General features: G+C 40.2%; 2 protein-coding genes across 4 annotated transcripts in view; one reads left to right on the top strand and one right to left on the bottom strand.

Moving 5' to 3' along the window:
- Window positions 1-1233, bottom strand: part of ankib1a (ankyrin repeat and IBR domain containing 1a) — a 55907-nt gene extending 54674 nt beyond the window's left edge. For all 3 annotated transcript variants that reach the window (XM_080858812.1, XM_080858814.1, XM_080858815.1), the window contains exon 1: window positions 1140-1233. The gene's annotated coding sequence lies outside the window, so the exon portion shown is untranslated. The remainder of the gene's footprint in view (window positions 1-1139) is intronic.
- A 572-nt stretch (window positions 1234-1805) lies between these two features.
- krit1 (KRIT1 ankyrin repeat containing) lies at window positions 1806-17545 on the top strand. The gene is made up of 17 exons (XM_080859114.1): window positions 1806-2151; window positions 2721-2874; window positions 3156-3312; window positions 3519-3611; window positions 3913-4042; window positions 4769-5012; window positions 5293-5408; window positions 5820-5963; window positions 6282-6438; window positions 12743-12850; window positions 13173-13329; window positions 14429-14580; window positions 15773-15939; window positions 16343-16430; window positions 16534-16740; window positions 16837-16953; window positions 17195-17545. The coding sequence occupies exons 2-17, from the start codon at window positions 2776-2778 to the stop codon at window positions 17282-17284; spliced, it is 2226 nt and encodes a 741-aa protein (XP_080715240.1). The 5' UTR covers window positions 1806-2151; window positions 2721-2775; the 3' UTR covers window positions 17285-17545.
- The last annotated feature ends 10295 nt before the right edge of the window (window positions 17546-27840 follow it).

Raw genomic sequence — 27840 nt, 5'->3', positions numbered from 1 at the left:
ACTGAGGGAAATGTGTAAACATGAATGTGCAGATAAAAAATTATACACTACTCCATTATGTGTATATTTTACTTTGACCGAAGAGAAAGTATGTCTGTTCTACTGTTCGTCGTGTTTTCTTTCTTTGTTCGAAGCCCCGGTTCCTGAAATAAGCTAGGCTGGCTTAAATGTGGAGCTTGCTAACTGTTAGCTTCCAACATCAGTAAATCCAAACCGTAAGGATCTAACTAGCAAACACTTGTCACTCAGTTCACCAGCTCCTGTACATATTAATCCTGTATAATCGGAACCTTATTTACAAATTACATTTAAAGCAGACAGGCAGCTGTATCTGGACGGTTGAACAACAGTGAAGCAAGTATTCGTTGACATGCTTACTAGCTAGCTTACAAGCGAATTAACGTAAACATTATCGTTAGTCTATCCTTAAGTTTCCCCCATACCCTGACACCGTCTCACTTTTATTAAGGCCACCTGTACAACCAGCATATGAAGTCAACGATAACTTTAAAACGCCGAGCATCTTTCGATTGCCATTTTTATTCACGATACAACGGCACAAAACTATTAGAGACTGTTTTCCAAGTTCAACTAAGAAGCTAACTTAGCGTCACGATAACACAATATTAGCTGGACCTCCAGAGTAACGTTGGTGTTAGCCAAATCTCTCTCTAGACAGGCAGACAAGCAAGATAACATTATCTGCCTGGCTAGTAGTGAGCTTAAACTGATAGGTCTTCCTTCATCAGATCGCTTTAATGTTGCTCTGTGAAGGATATACGAGCCAACTTGGAAGTATTCTGTAGTATAGCTAGTTAACAAGATAAGTGTGTTTGTACGAGCTATCTAGTAAAGTAGACATGGCACTGACTATAGCTAACTGTTAACGTACACCGTCACACGATGCCAGTACGTCTGTATAAACCATGCCACATATTACCAAAATACATTAGCAATAGGCGGCACATTGGCATTTGTTTAAACTAATAAATACCTGAACGTCACGGTCACTAATCATGTGAAGCGGTAATATCAACTGGAATAAAACAGCAATCTGGCTACCTAGCTATGTACCGTCTATGTTCTGTGGGCAAGCACAAGAGACAGCCATCTAGCTAAGATCAACCAGCAATACGTACCCCATCATGGATTTACTTGGACTCTGGATAGACACATAAATGGAATCACTCAACAACTTGTCCTGCAAAAGACTGACTTGCCAGACCCTCATAACATCATGATTTAATAGTCTTGGAAACGGAGTGCCAAGCGGCACGGAGTACTGCGTCTGCTGTGTACTGATAGGGGAAGAACACTGTTGTCAGATCGTGCAAGGGGTGGGTAGGTGTGCGTAAAGAATTCCCCAGCTAGCAACTCTCATTTGATTGGTTTTTCTGGGCTCGGACAAAAAAAGCATCACATCCTGTGGAGGAATTGAATTATTCATAATCCAAGTTTATGTTTACAAAATTAGACTCGTTGATTGAATCTGTGCCCTGCCAGTCAAACGAGACCAAAGTTATGATTTGTTTTTGCTAATAAAGTTGCAATACTCAAAATCCACACTTTGAATGAATGCAGTGTTTTAGCACAACCTTTCACCACTGTACCATTTTTTGCAGTAAATACAGATGAACAGTATTCGCATGCATAGTCAATTATATTTTGCACAAATACAAAGACAGTCTGATACAGGTTTGATTGTGACTTTTACTTTGACTGAACATGTTGGGACCTTTACTGACCGGAAAAGCGCTTTATTGACGACGCTGTGGCTGTTCTGTAGGATTATCAAATGACAGATACCGAGCTAACTTTACACGTTACTGACGTTTTGTAGATTTTAATAAGAAGCGTTTCGTTTACTTTTAAAATAACATACTCTTCTACCATCCAAACGTTCTACAAATATCATTCGAACTTATATTCAGTAGAAACTTTACTGTCGTAACCCGGAACTCCTATAGTGAAGCAACAAAAACTGTCACAGAAGTAGTAGACTAACGTTAGCTTAGCTACAGACAGCGAGTTAGTATGGGTATCAAATGAAGTTAAAGAAACAAGGATTCGTCTGATTGGGAGCACTAGGAAACAGAATGGCTGAGGAAGTGTGTAACTCAATTGAAGTCATGACAAACCAGTGATTTGTAGGTAGGTCGTAACAGAATATTTTACACGATTTGTTTTTGCTGGCCACAAAATAAGTTAGCTCCGCACAAGTCTTCGCTAGCAGTTTTCTAGCTAACTTTTGGTACTCATACATTTGTATTCCTTTTCGAAGTAATAGTCAATATTTTTTTGTAATTTAAATGTCTGCTGTATAGTCTGTTAAAAAATAATCCACTTTGGAATTGGTGCGCTAGCTGATAGTGTTTATAACTGTATTGTTGTTGGTTCGATTCAACAAGTTTCTCCAAGTAGACGCACTGTCTGAATTATTTCCGGGGTGTGACTTCAACGCCAATATTGAGTTTCCTCAATCCGGAAGTTATCTATCGATACATTGCGTGGCTATATACTTATAAGCATATATGTATCCTTATATCACTGTGTTGTGATTCGATGATTATCTGTTGGTGTTTGGTGTTGCGTATGAAAAAGAGCTTGAAGAACTCATGGTACACTTTTAATGTATATTTTTAGTATCTGAGATGAACAATGACAAAATTATAATTATAATAATTTTTGTTGTTATTATTATTACCACCCAAATACTGCAGGCATGTGGCCACTACAAGAAGAGTTCCCTACTGGAGTTAAAAAAACAGCTACAAAATGGGAAATCAGGAGCTTGAAGAGGTGTTTGTTGCAGCCATCCGTCCAAAAAATACTGTGAGCCTGACCTCCAAAGAATACCGTGCTAAGGCTTATGAGGTACAGTCTAATCTATGATTCTCTGACCAGTTCTCACATCTACAGCTATACTATTTGATTAACAACAACAGGATTTACCAAAAGGATTGGCCTTCACTGTGGTGTACGTTTCAAAAAAAATAATAATAATAATCTGTACATTAGTATTGTATCTCTCGATACAGAAGAACATCCAATAAATGTCTGCACTTGAATCACACCTTTTAAAGTCATTCTATCATAATGCTACATGTGTGTGCTTAACATCAGTGACCGTAATGAATGGTTTACGTGTCCTGTAGATCCTGTTGATTGAGGTTCCACTGGAAGGCAAAGAGAAGAAAAAGAAAAAAGTTCTGCTTGGAACTAAAATTCAATCTAATGGAGACCAAGCCAGATCCATCTTGGATTATGTCGACGAATCAACAAAACCAATCTCTAATAATCAGGGACTGATTGGTAAACAACTTAGTTTCTTACTTTCAAAAAAACTTGGGGGCGGATAGGGGGGTGGGTAGATGTGTCTATGCATAGATATCACGCATGAATTTCAATGCCTCCAGTTTAGTAATTGTCCACTCTCCCCATCACAAACCATTGGAAGGGTCATAGACAGGAACTGGCAACATATGTGTGATTGAATCCTAAATTGGTTCTCCCTGCAGGAAAGCGCGTGGTGCACATGAAGAAGTTCCCCCTGGATGGGGACAGAGAAGGAAAAGAGGCATCTCTGTTTATTGTGCCAATCAACGTGAAAGGTTGGAAACGCAGTTGAAGTATTCTTATGCTTAGTTTAGTGTTGATGCTCTTTATGTGAACTCTGCTACCCTTTCAATGGCTTGAAAACCTTTAAAGTAGCAGTACATTTCATTAAGTCTGACTTAGAATCTTGAAGACATTTAGAATTTAATTTAGATTCATACATCATTGATTCCAATGGGAAATTTAGGATACTTTTGTGCGCCAGCCACATATGAAGTGAGCACAAACATTATGCAATAACCACCACAACCTCAGGCCTGTTCTCCTTCTCTCTCTACCCCCTTTTTTCAACCAAAGACAACAGTAAACCCACCTACCACTCCGGCAGCCCAAATTTCTACTGCCTGCAGGACATCATGCGTGTGTGCAGCGAGACAAGCACACACTTCTCATCTATAACCTCAAAGATGCTTCTGGCACTGGACAAGTAAGTCCCCTCTAATTGTGTTCACATTTTAGTTTGTTTTTCCTCAAGGTATCTAGGATCAGATTATCTGCTTTTTTTCCCAGACAGTTTCTAACTGACTTGATAATCGGAGATTTATGATATAGGACTGGGCTCAGCTCTCCAAATTGTGTACCTTGATTATACAAAAGAGAACCCCTACCCCACAACACTTCAAAAAGATTTAAAGATAGGCATTCAGGATGGGCATTAGCATTTCTTTGATTTTTTTTTCTAATTCAGCTTTGACCTTGACACTCACTTACTGAAACTTCTGACAAACTGTATATGACTATGGAGCCAAACACTTCTTTCCTCTGTTATATCTTTTGGGAGGTCTAGAAATACTTTGCATAGAATAACACAATGCTAAGGTTCAGACTGGAGACACAGTTTTTAAATACAGTTTCTTAACACCATTTATTTTTTATTTCAAAATGAAAGAAGACCTTCCATCTGGGCTCAGCTGCATGAATGTCTGTGTTTGTTACCGTCTCAACACTGTTTTGAGCTGGAGTTGTGTTACCATCTCAACACCGTTTTGAGCTGGAGTTGTGTTACCAAAGCTCTTCCTATGTGCCCACACCAGCTTGCTCTTGCGCCTTCCTTTTATTTTAACATCTTCCTCTCACTACTTCTTTTTTCACTCCTCTCTTCCCCTTTTTTCACCTCTTCTCGTTCCTCTCACCTCGTTGTTCTGTGCTGCAGATGGCTGGCGGAGCAGCACACGGTGCCTCACGCCATCCCGGCACTCTTCCGTCCGGCGCCCCTGGACCGCATCAAGACCAACGTCAACAACCCAGCGTACGCACCTGAGAGCTGGCAGAGTGACGGCCCGCTGCACATGGGCTTCACGGCGCTGGAGATCAAGAGCAAGATGATGTCGCTGGAGAAGGCCGACATGTGCATCTTCAACCCGCTCTACGGTTCAGACCTTCAGTACACCAACAGGGTGAGGATGCAGGCCCTGTCCCTTACTCTTTCTATGTCCATCTCTATGCTCCTCAGCTCTCTCTCTATATATATCTCTCTCTATATCTCTCTCTCTCTCTCTCTCACTGACAACTGTATTGCCCTTCATCTGTCTGTTTTAGTCTGTCTCTTCCTCTGTCTTTTTCTATGATTGGTAATAAATTTGCCTTGGCTAGATTATATTTGATGCCTAACCTTTTTCCCTTTGGGTTTGCCCCTAAATGGCAGAATGATACAGACTTATGAATGTCACCTTACAGGTGGATAAAGTCATCATCAATCCTTACTTTGGCCTGGGCGCACCTGACTACTCCAAAATCCAGATCCCCAAACGAGAGAAGTGGCAGCACAGCATGAACAGCGTGACTGAGGACAAGTAAGCGACTCACTCTTTTACACTACATCATACATACAACAGCAGCAGGTGCACACACACACACACACTCACACACACTCACACATTCCACTGAAATCAGCTACACCACCTCAACTCCGTCTAATCTCCTTTCCCTGTTAGCAGTCTGTTTAACTTGCTAACCAAGCATTTCTCGTTCATATGCTCTGCCACAACAACTTAATCAGTGGTAATGGAACCCTGCCAAGATTCCACAGTGATTATTTAATAATTGTAATGACTTCAGTGAAATTCCTCCACACATTACACGGCCAGGAGTTTGTTATGAACTCAGTGGAGCAGATAAGCGCTCAACATGCTGTGATGTAACATGCTTTGCAGCACTGGTTAATACGTGATGCACTGAGTGGCTGTGTCTGTGTGTGGCCACAGGGAGCGTCAGTGGGTGGACGACTTCCCCCTGCACCGCAGTGCCTGTGAGGGGGACACAGAGCTGCTGTCCAAACTGCTGGAAAATGGCCTCTCCGTCAAACAGCTGGACAGCGACCACTGGGCACCCATCCACTACGCCTGCTGGTGGGTAACCAACCACTCAGCCAGGACCCCAGCAACATCTGGAGCAGAAACAAAACACTCAAGATGTAGACCTAAAAAAATTAAATAAAAAAAAAGCTGCCCACAGATATTAAAGCAGGTTGTATGGCTTAGTGTTTTACACACTGTATAATTGTGGTAATTATTTACATTACTATTTACATTTCTGGTTTTGTTTTTAACTGAATGCAATGGATATTTTGTAACTAGACCACAAGTGTCTAGAGGGATGTTTTAGCTTCACTGGAAGTATGTGAAACTGCATTTGTGTGTTTTTCTCCACTTTTGATTCCATCGTAGGTATGGGAAGGTGGAGGCCACCAAGATGCTTCTGGAAAAAGGGAACTGTAATCCCAACCTGTTGAACGGCCAGCTCAGCTCTCCTTTACACTTCGCCGCTGGAGGGGGCCATAAGGAGATCGTCCAGCTCCTCCTTCAGCACCCAGAGATAGACCGGGTAAGACCAGGGGCCGAATTTGACAATCTTTGCAACCTGACATAGAACCATGCGTACGCACAATCCCAGGATTTGTGTTCGGAGTTTTTTTTGTCGAAGTTATCAAACACAACGGGACAAACAATATATGCCTGTTCTCTTCATAAATCTGTAAGACACTCAGAGCAGAGTAAACTCATGTACACAAGGACGTGCTTAAAGCCCCATTATGCAACAATTATACTTTAGGGTTAGGATAAGCAGTTTAACCTTTAAATCACAGCTTTAAAAAAAATTGGGCCTCTACAATGACTTTTAATATGGAGGATCGCGTCCGTGCCATTGTCATACGAGGGTCCATAGGCATATAACTGCGTTCTGTAGTTTTGCCTGCCGCAGCCCGCCGCCCTGACTTGTTCTTCTTCTGCCGATCTAGCAAGTAGCTTATTTTGCCGTCTTGCTTTGTCTTCTGTTGCACTTGCTTGATGTTTGACTGTGTAAGGCAGTGGCGGTCCGTGCATTTCACGACTAGGCCTTCAGCGATGTCCTACACGATGTTAAACTGCGTGAATCCATCTCCTAATACCATCATTACGACGCCATGGCTCTCGAACCATTATATTTATACAGAGAGGCAGTATAAGTGAGCATTGCATCACCTTAACATAGTCGATAACAGACTTTATTAATATTTCCGGAGCATTTAAAATCAATACACCCGTATTAACAATACATTAAGAGTAGTAAACTCTCAGTTATATGATCGCTTGGATATTCCTGTCACAACTTAAAAATAAAAGGCGATTTTCAGAGATTAGTCTACAAAGTTTTATTAAGTCCACCGAAAGTAGCCTATGTGAGCTTTAACAAGTTTGTCCACTAAACATCGCATTGTCCCACCTGCAAAGCAGTTTCATTAAACTTCCCATCCTCACGATATCCAGTTTTTCTTGAAAGTTCCGTCTTGAAAATGGCGTTGTAATTGTATCAAAAACTGAAATTATCAAGTTGGTGTAAACTAGTTTATTTGAGTTGGTTAATGTAATTATATTTAGTCTTACCAATTGAAACAACTAGCATAATAAGCATTGAAACCGATGTACGTCGTTTTCGCATTAGCCAGCTAAACTGAGCACTGAAGCACTACACCGGTCTGCCTCAGTATCCAATCAAAGGACGTTTTCGTGTCACGTTCAACGCGAGGAAAGAAATCTTCCGGGCCTTCTACACCGCGTTCCACATTATTACGCAAATTACACTTTGCTCAGATTTTCCTTAATAGTAATGCACATTCAGTCAGTATAATTTTCAAGTCATCAACTTTTAGAGTATAATTCAAATTTTATTGAACAAACCTCCCAATGATAACAGTATTTTTAAAAAAAATTAAAAACTCAAAATGCAGTGTTCCAAATTATTATGCTGAGTTTCAAAGTCTCAGAGTTTCAAGATATTTTATAGGTTGTAAAGAACTCAAAATTGTCATTTGTTAAATTTGCAGCATTAGGAGGCCATATTTACTGAAATCAAAAAAAGTTTTAATCAAAAACATCTAAACAGGTCAAGTCAGTGGTGGTCCGTCAGGGCCTTCAAGGCCTTCTCTGCTGGCCTAAACATCATCAGAAAATAAATGTAATAAAATAAATGTAATTTTAATATTTTCTTTTCATAAATATGTATTAAATTATTCCCCATAGTCCATTATCTTCATTTCATAGCTTCCAGCGTTGTTAATTTATGTTAGAGCTTTCATCCAATCATATTTCAGCTATCATGTGTTGCCACGCTCCTAGCAATCTTCCCCGAGAACAGAAATCTTCCCTGAGGCATTCAGAATTCACATTGAAGGCCCGTGTATATCTGATTGGTTATCACAACTGGCTGTTTCAGTTCATTTAAGTTGAATGAACTGAAACAGACAGTTGTGACAACCAATCAGATTTCGAGTTGGCGACACTGGGCCTTCTAGAAGGCCCGGAAGATTTCTTTCCTCGCGTTGAACGTGATACGTAAACGTCCTTTGATTGGATACTGAGGCAGACCGGTGCAGTGCTTCAGTGCTCAGTTTAGCTGGCTAATGCAAAAACGACGTTCATCGGTTTCAATGCTTATTATGCTAGTTGTTTCAATTGGTAAGACTATATATGATAACATTAACCAACTCAAATAAACTAGTTTACACCAACTTGATAATTCCAACGCCATTTTCAAGACGGAACTTTCAAGAAAAACTGGATATCGTGAGGATGGGAAGTTTAATGAAACTGCTTTGCAGGTGGGACAATGCGATGTTTAGTGGACAAACTTGTTAAAGCTCACAAAAACTTTGTAGACTAATCCCTGAAAATCTTCTTTTGTTTTTAAGTTGTGACAGTAATATCCAAGCGATCATATAACTGAGAGTTTACTACTCTTAATGTATTGTTAATACGGGTGTATTGATTTTAAATGCTCCGGAAATATTAATAAAGTCTGTTGTACTCGACTATGTTAAGGTGATGCAATGCTCACTTATACTGCCTTTCTGTATAAATATAATGGTTCGAGAGCCATGGCGTCATAATGATGGTATTAGGAGGTGGATTCACTCAGTTTAAAATCGTGTAGGACATCGCTGAAGGCCTAGTCGTGAAATGCACGGACCGCCACTGGGTCAAGTTACATGTTAACATAGGACCCCATCTTTGATATCAACTTCACAATTCTGGCATCCATTGAACTCATGAGTTCTTTGATTGTTTTCTGCTTCAATGTCTTATCAGGATGCCAAATAGCCTCCCAGAGCACCAGATTGGGTGTGAACTGCCTTCCAAACACATAGATCTTTTGCTTGATGATGCTCCAAAGGTTCTCAATAGGGTTAAGGTCAGGGTAAGATGGGGGCCACACCATGAGTTTCTCTTCTTTTATGCAAAGAATACCTCGGGGGCATTGGCTGCTATAGCCAATGCCCCTGAGGTATTCTTTGCAGCATGAGGGGGTGCATTGTCATGCATAAATATGACTTTGCTATGGAAGGCGCGGCTCTTCTTTTTGTACCACGGAAGAAAGTGGTCAGTCAGAAACTCTACATACTTTGCCGAGGTCATTTTCACACCGTTGGGGACCCTGAAGGGGCCTACCAGCTCTCTCCCCATGATTCCGGCCCAAAACATGACTCCGCCACCTCCTTGTTGACGTCTTAGCCTTGTTGGGACATGGTGGCCATTCACCAACCATCCACTACTCCATCCATCAGGACCATCAAGGGTTGCACGGCACTCATCCGTAAACAAAACAGTTTGAAAGTTAGTCTTTATGTAGACCTGAGCCCACTGCAACCTTTTTTGCTTGTGAGCTGAGTTGAGGGTTGGCCGAATAAGGTTTAAGGACACTTGCAAACCTCTTGACCATCCTACATCCTGAAGTTCGTGGGACTCCAGAGGCACCAGCGGCTTCAAACACCTGTTTGCTGCTATTCAATGGCATTTTATTGGCTGCTCTCTTGACCCTACGCATTTGTTTGGCAGAAATATTCCTTATCTTGCCTTTGTCTGAACGAACCCACTTGTGCTGTGAATCAGTGACAAATATTTTCCCCGTCCAATGATCATGCGCAATTCTTTTGGAAATATCCAATGTTGTGATACCTTGACCAAGGTATTGCACTATTTGCCGCTTTTCAGCAGCAGAGAGATCCTTTTTCTTCCACATTTTGCCTGAAACATGTAGCTTGCTTAATAATATGGAACATCCTTCTTAAGTAGTTTTCTTTTGATTTGGCTCACCTATCAAACTAATTATCTCAGGTGTCTGAGATTGATTTCAATCATTCAATTAGCCCTGAGACACAATATTACCCATGACTTTAATTGAAAAACAAAAAAATTAATGTTTATGACCCTTCAATCCAATTTGCATAATAATGTGGAACGCGGTGTAGAAGGCCCAATGTCGCCAACTCGAAATCTGATTGGTTGTCACAACTGTCTGTTTCAGTTCATTCAACTTAAATGAACTGAAACAGCCAGTTGTGATAACCAATCAGATGTACACGGGCCTTCAATGTGAATTCTGAAGGCCTCAGGGAAGATTTCTGTTCTCGGGGAAGATTTCTTGGAGCGTGGCAACACATGATAGCTGAAATATGATTGGATGAAAGCTCTAACATCAATGAACAACGCTGAAAGCTATGAAATGAAGATAATGGACTATGGGGAATAATTTAATACATATTTATGAAAAGAAAATATTAAAATTAAATGTGTTTTATTACATTTATTTTCTGATGATGTTTAGGCCAGCAGAGAAGGCCTTGAAGACCCTGACGGACCACCACTGGTGTAAGGACAGTCGTTGAGTAACTAGTTTGTCATAATGTCAAAGACAGCACATTTCAAGAGATTTCGTTAGTTTTAGCTGCTAGCATACCTTTAGCGAATAGCTATTGATCCGTTGTGCTGCTTTAACGCCCACCCCCACAATTGTCCTTCAATGGGTCGAGACGCACCTTAAATCTTCTAGCTAAAATTCCCCACGGAGGGCACGCCTATGGATGAATGTGAAATTCTCTTGTTGCGCTGCCTGCTGGTTGAATATAATAAGATAAATGGGGGGCACCGTGGCGCAGGCAGTAGCCCCGACTATATACGGGGTTCAACACCCACGGGGACACAGGTTCAAATCCGACCTGCTGTCATTTCCCAATCCCACTCCCCACCTCTTCTCTCCACCTCATTTCCTGTCCAAACCTTGACTGTCCTATCTAATTAAATCTTAAAAATCTATATATATATATATATATATATATATATACTGTATATATAATAGGATAAATTAATATAAAGACAATGGACGTCATTCTCGACAGCAGTTGGGAAGACTTTCAGAAGGACTTCAGAAGGAACTCCACTTCGGTGGATTTAGGAAAACATTTGCCATTCTCCATAGTTTTCTCACCTGCGATTTCTTCTGAACTTCAGAAGACTTTCAGAACACGAAATAGCAGTCGTAACTCTTCCGGAATCTTCTCAAATGCGATTCCACGGGGCCATCTTGTGGTTATTTGAGGAATCGCGTTGAGGAATGACGTCTGAAAAAACTCTGTGTTAAAAGGGTTAACGGTTGAATTTGTGAGAACCCGGTGATTGCGTTCATGTCAACTCTACAGACATCCTCGGATTAAAATAATTATAATAATATTAATACGAGAATATTTGTATCATTATCAATTACATTTCACATTCATAGTCATGATTCTACGAGGTAGTATTTATTGTTACACTAGGTCTCTATTGCTCGTAGCTTGACTGTTCTCTCCCTTGTACGTCACTTCGGACAAAGGTGTCTGCTAAATGACTGAATGTGAATGTAAATGTACACAAACAAATGTAAGTGAATAAATACATAAACACTAATCCCAATCTCTATGTACTATGACATGCACTTACTGCATTTTATACTACTACTCGTGACTAGTCTTCACACTTATGGTGGGTATTTTTCGATTTAAAAAAAAAAAAGTGACTTCTTAAATGTGTTTTACGGACTTCAGAAGTTCAACGTAAGAAAAGATCTCCACCTTATTAATGAACACCTGTTACGAGTTGCTTTCGTGTGGATTTGGGAGATTCCGACAGCACACTTGGCTATGGCTGCGTGCCCTAATAAGGAGCTGGCGGGGCGTGTATGTATGCAAATCCACTTTCACGAGAACGTGCATCAATTTAAGAAACTAATCCGAGGGATCACAGCTGAGAAGACTTCGGCTGCTTATGAACGCATTTTCAAGCGTGCGGGAATGCAGCGGAAGCGTTTCCCTTACGTTGTTTTTACGAAGGCGCGTAACAACATTTCTGAAGATTTACAGAAAATGATCGAGAATGAGGGCCAATGTATTCTTACCAAGATCCGGCACTTCTGCAGAGCAAAATGTTATATTGGCCTCCATGCTGTTAAAACTATACCTTGAAGTTAATCAGGTGATCACTTCCTTTATAACTGGTGTGATCGTTATGTTGACAGTTCAACTACGGCAGTAATGGGCAGTAACAGCTTACACTATTAACCATACGTACAAGAGAATACTATGATCGGCACGAACCATTTAGCCTACTTTACTAGCCTACTTAAATTACAAATATAAACCTTGAGACCATGCATACGCATAGACATAGAGCATATCTAGCATTGGCGTACATTTGAAGCTAATGATGAATAAAACAGTCCCCTCAGCCTTATGTTCAGATAATATTAAAAGGAAAGCTAGCCAGAGCTTTGATTGTTTGATGTATACAGACATGTTATCACTGTTTTGTTCTAACTCCGAGTCTGTCTCCATCTGAAGCACATTGAGGACCAACAGAAGAGGTCTCCTCTGCAGCTCTGCGAGGAGAACAAGCAGAACGACTGGGAGGAGACGGTCAAATTCCTGCAGGAAGCCAACAACAAACCGGTTAGTGGGAAGGCCTTAACCCGGCCGTTTGGATAACATACACTTAAGTCTCTTGGAAGCGATGGGTAAAATACCACTGAAACTGCCGAGCGAAAGCACAGTCTTGGCTAATACAGTACATCATGTCATGTTTTCTCCACTGGAAAAGTTTTATAGTGAAACAATGTCCAGTTCAGTTAGATTCTATGAAGTGAATTTCTCTCGGAATCCAGCTGAATTCTTGATGCGGTTGTGCTTTCTTGTTCAGTAATTGTTATTGGTTAAATATAAATGATGCGCTGGTTAACGTAATTTCTTTTTTTGTCCTGGTTTGTTGTGCCAGTATGAGAAGTCGCGGATCTACCGCATGGACGGCTCGTACCGCTCCGTGGAGCTGAAGCACGGCAACAACACGTCCGTGCAGCAGATCATGGAGGGCATGCGCCTCTCCCAGGAGACTCAGCAGTACTTCACCATCTGGATCTGCTCTGAGAACCTCAGTGAGTAAACACACGAGCGCACCGTCCCCAGAATGACACAACAGCGCCCTCTTCAGCTTAAAGGCCCCTAATCAGGGCGTGGGATGTATAAGAGCACAAACGGTTCACTGATGTAAATCTGATCCTCCTGCTTGTGTTTGGTTTGGTTCTGCTTTGGTTGTACGTAAACATAGAGCTTTTTTTTTTTTTTGTAGATATTAGATATAGTCTTAGTAGATATTTTATATACTTGTACCATCATATTCCATAGGTTTCAAGGACCGTTGCAATTTGGTTGAATACATTGAAACTTTACATACTAATATGTGTGTGACGGACCGAGCCTCGGTTGCCGTCGAAATGTGTGGGTTTGGCCCGAAAAGCTCAGAGACGGAGTGAGGGTTCAAATATAACGTTTTTTATGGGGTTCAAACTACCCAGAAGAACTGCTAAGCCTCTCAAAATAAACAGAGGACAAAAAGCGCCATTCTCCAATTGTCTCACCTGCTCAACCTCTAAATGGGGTAGAGGACAAATTGCTGCAGTACATAACTATTTAAAATACCTGCTAAGCCTCAACTGTAGTTGAGGTCAAAAATCAGCAGTCAAAAGGGGTACACATACAAGACAAGACTAACTGAACTAGACAGAACACTGAACATATATACATGGCGGCCAGCACCATTTCCACACACCAGGTTAGACACAAAAAACAAACCATACCACAATGACAAAACCGACCCTGAGACACAAACATAGTATTTGCCACGATCCTCAATCAAATAAATAACTATGACATAAATAAATGAGTGTCCAAGGATTGTTAAAATCCACCTTATCCAAGTGGTGTGGCCCATACCATTTTAGATGTCCCGCCCTGCCAGTCTAGGCAATTAGCGTTGTCCATGAGGTTGATCTAATTGTAATCAGTGGTATGAGTGTTTGTGTGTGCGTGTTTGTGCAAACCATGTCCGTCACAGTGTTCCATGTAGTTTAATATTTATTTTTTCAGAGTTTACAGTGCTTCTGATCACATATAGCCACTGTTTAGGAAGTGTGTGTGTTCCTATGTTTTTATGTAAACTGAAAAGTGTGTGTTGTGTGTGTGTGTTCTCTACAGGTCTCCAGCTGAAGCCTTACCACAAGCCCCTGCAGCACCTGCGGATCTGGGACGAGATCGTGACGGACCTGACGGTTCTGGACTCACAGAGGGAGCACCCTCAGCTCTTCCTCAGGAGAGACGTCCGTCTGCCCCTCGACATCGAGAAGAAGGTGCGCCAGCATTCCATCACACTACCGAGGAACACCACTCACTCCAGCTGCTCTCTCAGCAACACTCAAGTTCAACACTCAAGTTTGAGTAGTCAACAGTGTTAGATTTTGGTGAATTTCACATATCAGACCATATTATTAAACCCCCAACCCGGTAGGTCAGGGGTATGGGTTACAGATACAAAATAATTCGACACTTAGTTCCTGTCTTGGAAGAATAGAGTCCAATAGCTATATTCGGCTTCAACAGAGGAGGCCATGAGGCAGTGGGGGCTTTTAAGCAGTGCTGAATTATAATTCCTATTAATGTGGTACTTTCTCAGCACCTTTAAAGTTTAAGTAGCGCAACGTCAAAACAGTTTTTGAACAGCGATGCACATAAATGTTTCCCATGGAAATATCAGTCTGTTTGTGTGGGGCTCCCTCTATGACTCGTGTGTGTGTGTGTGTGTGAGCTGGTAGGGCTTGGCTGCTGGAAGTCTACAGGGGTATGAGCTCAGTGGCTGGGATAATGACATGCAAGTCCTGCTGGTGGGGAAACAAACAGCTGAAATTAATTATTTAACACACTTGTGCATGGAGACCCACTTGTGCATGAAGAATAAGGCAATTACTATTTCAGATAAAGCCAGTTGGTTTAGTAGTACTTGATGAGCGATTTACAATAAATAGTGGTGTAAAAAGGGTAATCACACCATCACTGTCACATTCAACTGGCTTCATGAATAAGGGTATTTATCTTTATTGCCCCTAAATGCATAAATACATGTGTGAGGGACTCTCAGAATATGACTGGGTACCTAACATTCTGGGTATGCAGTGAAAATACTTCCATTGCCAATTAATTTTACAATATTTGATAGTGACACCTGCATTATATCAAATGTAGCTTAGAAGGGACTCTGATTTAGTCAGCGGACTAGTGAGATTTCTTGCAATTCCACAAGAGGACGCATGTAAACATGACACAATGATTTGATGGTTCAGCCAGGGAAGCAGATAAAAGGCACATAGGCTGTTAACTGACTGTAGACCGTTCAGATTTTCTCCCAAAATTGGAGAACTGTCATGGAACATAATAAAGTAATGGGTGCATTTCACTTGTTTACATACTCGGTCTACAGAAAATTCCAGATCATTATTTCTCCTGAACATGTTGAGCATGTGTCCTTAACTGTTGGTCTGGTTGCAGGTGGAGGACCCACTGTCCATCCTGATCATGTTTGACGAGGCAAGGCACTGCCTCCTGAAGGGTTACTACCCATCTCCAGACAGCAAGCTTATCACACTCGCCAGTCTCCTGCTACAGATCATCTACGGAAACTACGAGAGCAAGAAGCACAAGCAGGGCTTCCTCAAGTAAGAGCACACGTTGGCTGTCAGAGTATGCTTGATACCAGTGAGACTGAAAGGCACCCACGATGTATTTAACAACGGATGCTTGATCGTGTCAATTTTAGATTACAGTAGATGTGCTTCGTGTTTTGGATGGCAAGACACAAATTGGAGTACAATTTCCATATATTCAGTGGATAAGCTGATACTTTGATTACAAATGCTGCTGTTGACATTTTACCTCTGCTACCTCTGCCTTTACCTATGGTGTAACTTTTACCAGTCATTGTTTTTTAAAACAGTCCCTTTCTATTGTTGATTTTTAAAAATATATTTTTGTTGTTTTCACTATACGTTTGTACTATATAAATGAGATTTACTTACATCCTAAATTGATTTCCTTATTTCTCTGGGGGTTTATGACTAGTGAGGAAAATCTCAAGTCCATTGTGCCCATATCTAAAGTCAAGAGCAAAGCACACCACTGGACCAACAGAATTCTCCATGAGTATAAGGTAAGGTACCCAAGTTCTAATGAAGAGCACTAGTCACTCAACCACGTGTTGGTGGTGCAGTTGGTCGTTATTGTATCTGACCTCTTACCTTTGACCTGTGCAGAATCTGAGCACGAGCGAGGGCGTTAGTAAGGAGATGCACCACCTGCAGCGCCTCTTCCTGCAGAACTGCTGGGACATCCCCACCTACGGTGCAGCCTTCTTTACCGGCCAGGTCTTCACCAAGGCCAGCTCCAGCAACCACAAGGTCATCCGCGTCTACGTTGGGGTCAACACTAAGGGCCTGCATCTCATGAACATGGAGACCAAGGTGCCAACACCACATCCTTGTGATTTATTAAGTTATTATAACGAGATATTTTTTTGTGTGTGTCTGACTGTATGTGTTTATTTGTTTGGTTTTCAGGTGCTGCTTATCAGTCTGGAATATGGGTCATTCATGTGGCAGTTGGGTCAAGCTGACCAGTACTTCCAGATCCATAGTGTCCAGAACAAGATCAACTTCATTGTGCACACCAAACAGGTGAGTGCATACAGGCAGCACAGGTGAGGGCCATGGAATTATTTATTTACAGTATTCTGGGATTGAGGTGCTGTTCAGTAGAACTGAAATACCTCTTCCTGGACCTGCAGTAGCACAAAGACTGCACAGAAGTGACTATTATCCAAGGGACTGCTCAATGGAGAGTTAAGGATGAATGATTTATGACTTAGTAATAATTAGGTAAATATTAAATATTTTCTTTTTATTTGTATTATTCCAGGCTGGCCTTATAGTGAAGCTACTTATGAAGTTGAGTGGGCAGATCGTTCCAAATGACAGAGTTTCTTCAGACAAATATGCTTACGGTTAACGCCCAAAACTTCCCAATGCGTGTTGTGTGTGGCTTTGTACTTTTTATAAAATGATCGCTTATTTGCTTTTGTGTCAGGACATTGTTTTTCTTCTTTTTTTTTTTTTTTTTTTTACTTATTCACCAAACACAATAATGCTGAATTATAATACACAGTTATTGCTATTCATGTCATTATAGTTTTTTTTCTTAACATTACAAAAGGCAAATTTTCATATTTTTCCAAGGATTGTAAATATGTGTATTTAATGGTTCTGTTTTATTAAAATGAATAATATATCCACTAACTGAGCCTGCTTTATTATTTGTTTCAAATGTTCTCATGTCACATTTGAGAAGATAAACTGTTCACACAAGTTTGAGACACACCCACACACATGTTCAAATTATAGCTATTATAATCGTATCATTATCAATCATGATTTAGATTCCACACAAACACACTGATGCATAATCAGTTCTGGACTTTTTCACTTTTTCACGTGATGATTCATTCAATTTTGAGTTTTGGCTTTGAAAGAAATAATCTGTGCATCAGTTATGATTTTTTTATGATCTGTTAGTGCTGAGGTCATGTTACTTTGCAATTGTTTTACAAGAAAACTGTAATGTGAAGGGAATCGGAAAATTGCATGCCAAATCTCATAGAGGTCCCCACAGGACCCCCCCTCAGTTATATCTCCACATTTGTGTCATGTATACCTGTACTCCATATGTGGGCACAGGCAAAGGAGTCTAACAAGAATAGTTAACAAAACCATGACAACTTGAATTAAGGTATCCTCACATCTTCAACGATTACAATGATGTGAAGTGGGGTTTTAATGCACTCTACATTTGTATTTTTTATTTTATTTCAGAGTACCATAGTAGTAGGAATTTCCTCCACCAACAATACATATTGGCGTACCCACATGTATTTCATTCAGCAAATGGCAGACACATATATATTGCAATCCAGAGCCTTGGGGAAGGTCTAAGGTACAAGCATTAAAATGCAGCCACAAAGGTGAATTATGGATATAATAAAGATGTTATGAACCAAATATGAGAAAAGTTTAGGCATCATAGGTAATTGCCAACAGTGACATAGGATTTGGGGCATCGTTTGAGACGGCTCCAAATTGCAATTCATTTCTAAAAACTTTTTTAGACAATACAATGCTGCCAATACGATTGCCAGTGGAAGGAATTCCTACTGCAATGGTACATAGGTTAAATTAGTCTAAATCAGCACTTAGATTCAGATTGGTAGATGTTAGTGAACGCAGAACATTTTATTCTGATATCCTCACAATAATCAAATGCTAAAAACAGGCTCTGTAAAGCGCATAGAGACAATTGTATTGTTATGGCGCTATATAAATAAAATGTAATGAATGAATTAAAAACACACATTAGACAGTGCATGTGCAAATACAATTTCCAAGATTTTAGGTAATTTGGCATGCCAAGTATAGAAACTCTAATTAGGCACACAGATGACTTGTGGGAATATTTGTCAGTGAAATGTGCCATGTAAAGTGGGGCAGAGGGCGCCATTCTAATCATTATAATTACTGACCTTATCAAAGGGTGTGTACTGACCAAAAAAGTTCCTTGATTGTCGCCTAACTCTTGAACTGTATCTCTGATTTAATGATAGAGTGGCAATATCCTAATCCTGCACTTGACCTCACTCTCAGGACTCTCGAGTGATAAGTAAAGATAAGTAAAACAAGAAACATATCACCATGTCAACAGTTTCTTGGAGACCTACAAATATTAGCATCAAGGTACAACATTGTTGCAGTTACCATCATATGAAATCATAAGTGTTACATACTGTAATTGAGCCATGCTCTTGAATGTCTGTGTGTGACATGACCCCTTCCATATGAAATCCGACATTACATAACAGGCGTGGCATTCACAACATGACTTTACTGGGGTCCTACCAACCTGTGTAATTGTATTAATACAATTCTATTCAATCCTGGGCTGGAGTCACTTAGGCTAACGGCACCAACATTGCCAAGAAGCTGCCAGAAAACCAAAACGCTCAAACACAGGTATATCAATGGTTGTATGATTTGAAATGATAAAACAGTTTGACTGTTAATCTGCGTCACCTATACTATTCCCTACAATTTGACTTTTTTCCCATCAGGGTGTTGATAGTATAGCCATATATGTTAACAATGTAATCTCAGATGAAGAGTATTAGCATTAGATAGTAAGACTTGCGTAACCTTTTTGGCAAATTGCTGATTGGTTACCAACTGAAAGGCTGACTGAATTTAAGGCATGCTCACCTTGTTTCAATTCCTCACTCAGCAAGCTCAGGTAAAGGCCTCCATATTAATATATGCTGGCTGTAGTACATTACTATTCTCCAAGTCGTTTGGGCTAAAATGATCTGCTAACTGAACAAATGTAAATGTAAACATAGTCTCTTACCATATAATTGTATTGGTTGAATAGTATTCTTTACACACTGCTTTGAGAAGCTAGACTTTGTAGTGGCTATAAGACCTGCATTATTTTTATCTTGTGAAACAACAATACCCAAATGCTTTACAAATTTACAATTTTCCAATGCTGTATGCTCCAATGCAAACATTTGTTATTTGTGTTTTATGTAATTACTTTCATGTGTAATGAGGTCCATACTTTTTTCTCACAGTCGTTCACTGTTTCTCTTTTCAGACTGCAGCCATGGACGTGAAAGCCCTTCTTTGTGTCACGGTCACTCTGCTCCTCTGTGGTAAGCCGCCCACAGTAGGCTCCATTTTGGTTTTTCTTTACAGAGTTACAGATGTTAGCACAATTTGCCTGTGTGTCTCTTTTACGATCTGAGCCACAATGTGCAAATAATAAAGTTCTAATAAGATGGGTTTTGCATACCTCTTCATGTCATATGTACAGTGCCACTTGAAAGTATGTGAACCCCTTGAGCACTTAAGCGTTTTCTGTTGTTTTACCATGATTTAAAAAATTTTTATCACCAATTTTCCATAGATGAAATGTCAGATTTATGTTTATCATTTGCATGTACTTGTTTAGAGGAAATTGTTTGAGTAGCCGAAAAACTACATGAAACATGGAATTAGTCCATTTCAAAAGTAAGTGAACCCCCAGCTGAATTGGTAAAGTCAAGCAGGTAACAGATTCAGTGAAACTTATTTGGGTGCTTAATTAGTCAATTAAGCAAACCGATCATCTGAGACATCCTTAGGGAAAGGTTTGGGCAACACAGATTAAAAGAGAGAGGAAACCAACCAAACTACTGTAGTGCCAAGGTGTACCCACACAGATCAACAATGCCGAGAGGAAACGAAATATCTGAGAACATCAGGAAGAAGGTACTGACACCCCATCAGTCTTGGGAAAGCTATAAGACCATCTCCAAAAGATTCCAGCTCCATCCATCCATCCATCCAAGACAAATCATTTTGAAATGGAGAGCATTCAACATGACCGCATCTCTGCCTAGAAGTGGACGCCCATCAAGACCATCACCAAGAAGCACCAGAAGAAGAATAAATCAGGTAAAAGTCAACCCACACATCACCTCTAAAGAGTTTCGGACCTCTCTGGTAGCATCTGGGGTAAATGTACATGGGTCTACAATCAGACGAAAATTGTTGGTTTTGATCGTGACAAAATAATTCTATCTCGGACTCATCTGTCCAAAGAAGGGACTTCCAGAAGGCCTTTGGTTATCCAAGTGCTCTCGGGCAAAGTTGAAACGGGCAGTTTTGTTCTTTCTTGAGAGCAGAGGCTTCGTTCTAGCAACCCGATCATGAATGTCATGTCTATTAAATTTTCGTCTGATTGTAGTCCCATGTACATTTACCCCAGATGCTGCCAGAGAGGTCTGAAACTCTTTAGAGCAGGGGTCTTCAACAGGGGGTCCGCTGAGGTACTGCAGGGGGGTCGCGAAATCTTTGGTTGATAAGACAATAATGTTTTATATTTAAAAAAAAAAAAAAAATATTCAACCAATTTTTTTTCCCCCAAATTTAAATGTCTTCCGAATCAGAATTGTATTTATTCCCTTTAAATTTACATTAACATAAATCCAAAATATTGTAGCGAACGTATAAATTGATCCAGAAGACGTTATCTTTCAGTCCAATCGACACATTCAGCTACCCACAGGAGCTCTCTCAAGCTGGGCACCGGTTCACTCACAGCACCTTTCATGCAAATACGACAGCACAGGCACTAGCCAATCAGATCGCGTTTCTGCTCAAGTCTTAATAGCACGAAGATCAAAAATAAAAGATGGCGGACCAAACTCCATAGCTGGTCTTGTTTGTACCTATAAATTGTTAGTTTGACATTTTTTTGCTTAGATTTTAAAAAATAAATAAAGAGAAATAGACACTGTACAAGGTCAAAAAACGTTAATTGTAACTGAAAAATAATTGTAACTGAAAAATAAGTTGTTATATATTGTTAGCTCAGAGTTGTTTGCAAGATGTATGTTAATAAATGGCAGTGGCCCGGCCACCCTGTACCTTTCATGTTGTTAAATGTTGAATTAAATTCAATGTTAAAAAATGTTAAGTTAAATTCGTTGTTCAAAAATGTTAGGTTAAATTCAATGTTAAAACATACAAATGTTAATGAATATATTAACCTTTGTATTATTTGAATAGCTTAGTATTGAATACACAATAACAGGGTAGCTATGTTTATTTGGCACTAGGCCCAGTATATTATAAACAACATTTTAGGCAATTGATATAGTAGGGGGTCCCTGCTCATCTCGCCATCAGTTTGGGGGTCCCTGGCCTGAAAAACGTTGAAGACCCCTGCTTTAGAGGTGATGTGTGGGTTGACTTTTACCTGATTTATTCTTCTTCTGGTGCTTCTTGGTGATGGTCTTGATGGGCGTCCACTTCTAGGCAGAGATGCGGTCATGTTGAATGCCCTCCATTTCTAAATAATTTGTCTTGGATGGATGGATGGAGCTGGAATCTTTTGGAGATGGTCTTATAGCTTTCCCAAGACTGATGGGCTGTCAGAACCTTCTTCCTGATGTTCTCGGATATCTCGTTTCCTTTCGGCATTGTTAATCTGTGTGGGTACACCTTGGCACTACAGTAGTTTGGTTGGTTTCCTATCTCTTTTAATCGGTGTTGCCCAAACCTTTCCCTAAGGATGTCTCAGATGATCGGTTTGCTTAATTGACTAATTAAGCACCCAAATAAGTTTCACTGAATCTGTTACCTGCTTGACTTTACCAATTCAGCTGGGGGTTCACTTACTTTTGAAATGGACTAATTCCATGTTTCATGTAGTCTTTTGGCTACTCAAACAATTCCCTCTAAAAAAAGTACATGCAAATGATAAACATAAACCTGACATTCCTTCTATGGGACATTGGTGATGAAAAAAATGAAAAATCATGGTAAAACAACAGAAAACTCTTAAGTGGTCAAGGGGTTCACATACTTTAAAGTGGCACTGTATATGTGTGAGAGGAATTTAAACAGACTACAGAAACTTTTTATGACAGTTTTATGATCTGTCTAACTACAACTGTCTAATTTGCCCAAATGCTTTAATATTAGATATGCCTTAGATACTTGAGGGTTAGCAGTAACACTGATGTCTCTGTGTAGGGCACAGCTCTGCGGGGCCAGCAGTTTTCCCCACCCAGACAGGAACTTGCTGGGCCATGGGCGACCCTCACTTCCGCACATTCGATGGCTATTTCTACAACTTCATGGGGAACTGCACCTACACCATGGCCAAGAACTGTGACATAGACTATCACCATCCCCCGTTCGAGGTCGAGGTCACAAACAAAGTCCTGCCTGATTCTCATCTCACTGCAGTTAGCGAGGTCACCATCCACATCTACAGCCTCAAGATCCAAATGATCCGCTCAGAGCTTGGCACAGTAAAAGTAAGTGCTAAGACAGTTACAATGATTTTGCACAAAGTCATTCCATTTCATTGACTTTTCCCGTATGACCCCACCCTGAGTTTTTTTCTGTGACTCTTACCACAGAAGACTTATGTAATGCTGAATCAAATTCTTCAAATAAACAAATGGGTTTGTTTCAGGTCAACGGTCAAGTATGGAGCCTGCCAGCCTCCTTCGACAATGGCCTGGGAACAGTCAAGTTGATGCAGAGCGGTCTCTCAGTGGTGATGTGGGTGGACTTTGGGATGACTGTGCAGTACGACTGGCAGGAGTACGTTTCAGTGACCATGCCCAGCGGCTTCATGGGGAAAGTCTGCGGCCTGTGCGGGAATTTCAACATGAACAAGGATGACGACCTCGCCATGTCCAATGGCACTCTGGTAAAAAGTGTCACTGAGATGGGTCAGAGCTGGAGGGTGCCAGGCGTGAAAGGTGAAGACATCTGCACGGACGAGTGCACTGGGGAATGCGCGGAGTGCAGCTTTGGCAAACGCTTGGCTGCTGACATGTTCTGTGGCATGATGACACCCATTCTGGACCTCCAGTTCAGGGACTGCCATGCCCTCATTGACCCCAGTATCTTCTTTGATATGTGCAAGTTTGACCACTGCAGGGGCGGTGGACTCAAGGACTACCTGTGCAGGATCCTGCAGGTCTACACAGATGCCTGCCAGCGAGCTGGAATGAAAGTCCATGACTGGAGACACCTGGCACGCTGTGGTGAGTATCCCTCAGGCTGATAAATATGATTTGCAAACAAAACCTCAGAATATTCTTCCTGTGACCTGTCCTATTAACGCCAACAGCTCAAACAAATTCTTAGAAGTGAGTTTTGTAAGGTTATGAACCAGATGTCAGCTTCAATGAATGTTTCAACTTGTCCTGAATGACACTTCTGTTGTTTTACAGATGATCCTGACTGCCCAGCACACAGCCATTTTGAACAGTGTGGAAGTGCATGCACACCAACCTGTGTTGGCAACTCAACATGTGACCTCCCATGTGTTCAAGCTTGTATCTGTGACAAGGGCTACATACGCAGCGGCAACAAATGTGTCAGCAAAACCGAGCTCTGCTTAGACAACAAAATAGTTGAATAAAAAGGTTTTTATCCCTTACCTACGTTTCTTGGTTTCATTTATATGCAGGCTAATTACTTTAATTTCTAGGTCTTCTATGTAGGCTATAGGCCTAAATTAATAAATGATCATGCCAGCTCTTCTGCCAAGCCAACTGACAAATGCAAGAGTCTGCATCAACTGCACCAAGTCTGGCTTGACAGACAGTAGCACAAGCACAATGCCACATGTAACAACTGGTTGCCCACGGCTAAATAAAAAGAGAGTGGATACACAGTATCTAGGTATTGTATTTGGACTAGTTCAGAAGAATCTAAGTAGGACTCAAGGAGGTAAATGAATGTGATACCACAAGTTTTGAATTTAAGCTTGAAATTAATTATGACATTTATTAATACGGTTCAATGAATATAAATACACAATGTATGATATAAATAACAATAAATAAAATAAATAGAGTATAACAAATAAACTATGCAAAATGCAGCGCAATAAATAACAATATTAGATCACAGAAACCTACCTCTTATTTGGGTGCACCCTTATATAACTAAATTAAACATGTTATTATCATTACACAATTCATTCATAAAACGAATTCGATTAAAACCATTCAGCATTTAAAGGTAACTTCAAAGTTCCGTTCAATTCATGTAAGTGTTCAAAGTACATTCAAAACATTCAATATTTCAGTTCAGTTCATGTAAGTGTTCAAAGTACATTAAAAACATCAATATTTCAATTCAGTTCATGTGTTCAGTTCAAGTGTTACAAAGTATAAGTGTTCCAGTTAATTTCCTTGTATAGTAAATTAAACATCAAATGTTAAAAAGTTAGCAAGTCATAGTCAGTCAAAGTCACGTCCTACCACTGGGGAGTGATGGGGTAAACAAGTATTCTGCCCTAGCAATTACGTGCATGTAAGGCGTAGACAGATAGACAACAATCCAGAGGGTGTATGATGTTCAGGTCTTTACTTTCTGATACTCTCATTCCCAATGTATTTATTGTCAAACTATAAAACAAACACAGCAAATTACCATATGTCCAATTTATCCCGTTCAACATGTTTCGCGAATAAGAAGCTAGTCACCAGACACGTTAGTTAGCTTAACAGTTGAAAATAGCTATCCCTCCCAACCAAAGGCAAACTACGCTAATTATGAATTGATTTAATTAAATTAACCCTCTTATTAATTACTGCACACACCGCACATAACACATCCCACAAACATTACATTTCAACTTACGGACGTTCCACTCAGCTGACAGCTTCCATGCAGCTCTTCCAACACGTTAAAATAACTGACTATAACTGAATTCTCGCGGGCGAGACTTAAAGGACCCATCATATGCCCATTTTACCACAAGTTGAAATGGTTCCTTGGGGTATTTATGAAATGCCAGTAACATATTTTGGTCAAAATACCACAAGAATTATTTAATACAGCCCCCTTTTCACCCTGTCAAAAACAGCTCCCTACAGATTGCCCTGTATTGAGTGCCTGTTCCTTTAAATGCTAATGAGCCAGCTCCCCCCTCCCCCTTCACTCCTCCCCCTCCTCCAAGAGATGCGCTCGCATAGCTTGCACAGCTAACTACAACATAGAAAGATGGCTACCGCAGACATAATCGTACAACCATATCTGTTTGAGCCAGAGTCAGACCCAGAGTCAGAACAAGAGGCTCCCGAACATATTCAAGACAGGGCTCAACAAAACGTTTCTGAATGGTAAGTAAACTTTGTCACTTCTACATTTCTTTGTTAGTTTGTTAATGGGCTACACTGTCTCGTTCACGGTGTTGGTAGCATAATGGTGCAAGTGAATCTAGTAGTTACGTGAATCATGTGTGAATGTAGGAGTATGTAGCAAATTACAGTGTGTTTATAAGTTACTTTTAGTAAGTGTTTATGTAAAGGCAAGTAACGGGAACGCCATAAAGATATAATTGCTACATGAGTACGTTCTGTTGTGAATGTGAACATTCACTCAACTTACCTCAGGACTCTGGAGTTGCATATATGTATAATGGGCCCACCCACGTCCTCGCAGGTTAGATAAAAGCACAGGCTCTCTCTCTAACGTTTTACCTGCATTTATTAGCGTTTAAATCGTTGTATTTGATGACTTATGTCTGTAATATGAACACAACGTTCAAATAAAGTTTACCTGCAAGGTTGTCACTTTTTAATACTCTTTGTTTATACAGGTGTATTTGTGGCAATTGTGCTAAAATGGCTACGGAGCCTGAAAATGTATGCTGCAGGGAGATACCACAGGTAGAAGTATTTGTGAATTACATTGACATTGTAAATATGCAGTCATCGTCTGTTTTATAATCCATAACACTTACTCTCAATATTCAAGGTAACAAGAAGAATACTTCAGCTCGAGAACCCGACAGCATGCATGGTTGACCATCCAGGCCTTGAACCTGTATGTTTAAATGTCTATTCTCTTCAGAATGCATTTAACATATATAGGGCAGATTATGGGCCTTTACGTGAAAGAGGAATAGAGCAGTACGTTTCTTTTTTTTTTGTATGCATGAGTTATCAGTCGTTTCTGCAATACAAATATGACCGAGGATAAAAATGCAATAAATTACCCTTCCCTATGTATTTCTTTGCTAACTGCACGTGTTACACGTGTCAATTTTTGACATGTGACTTATCAAACACTGAAGGCACACAAAACTGTGTATACACTTTTATTGTCAGAAAGATTGCTAGAATGAATGTCATAGGGCTTTTTAAACAGTTATTAAATGTAGTGGCTGGTACATAGGTAATAAATACAAGGTATATTATAAATACAAAGGTATATTTTAAACATTGATTACAAAATTACACTTTGTGCCATCAATTGCCATACTGTTAACAAAGGAACACTTTATATATGTGTGTAACCTTTATTCTCTAAATACAGTGTAACATTTGTTCAGACGTTACAGGTATTTGGCGTACAGAAGTTTTGTAAGCTGGTGTTGGGGCTATCTGGGCCGAAGAATCAGAGTGGCCCTGCCCTCTTGCGTTGTGCTCCAGATACGCAGAGTGTTCCCTGATGCACAGGGAAGGTATACGGGGTTCAGACCTGCCCTCGATTGAACCTGGACACATAGCGGTCTATAACTTCCTGCTTGTCAGGTTTCTCAAACTGGGCAGAGAGAAACGCGGGTATTGGGATCTTCAGCAGCTCATTCACATATGGGGCCGGGTTCTGAAAAACCTTGTCAAAGATGAGGTCCAAAAGGTTATCCACATACCCTGTAATACAAAAAAATAATCCAAAACTTTTACATTGTTGAACATTTTTGTATATTATTTTATTTTATAATTATTTGGTAATTATATTATTCTATTTATTATGAAGACTATTTAAATAGACAGAAGTTAATGTTATGTTATTTATGTTTCACATACTGTTTGTACATTGTTTGATTTTGTGGAATTTGAAATAAAGCCACTCACGGAAGGTTGAAATATGTGCCACTCACGGAAGGTTGGATCTGCTTTCACAGGCTTTGCAGTGCACTCGCCCTTCTTATATTTT

This window comes from Sprattus sprattus (assembly GCF_963457725.1).
Source record: "Sprattus sprattus genome assembly, chromosome: 20".
NCBI lineage: Eukaryota > Metazoa > Chordata > Actinopteri > Clupeiformes > Clupeidae > Sprattus > Sprattus sprattus.
The sequence above is the reverse complement of the archived record's forward strand: the minus strand, read 5'-3'. Positions and strand labels throughout refer to the sequence as shown.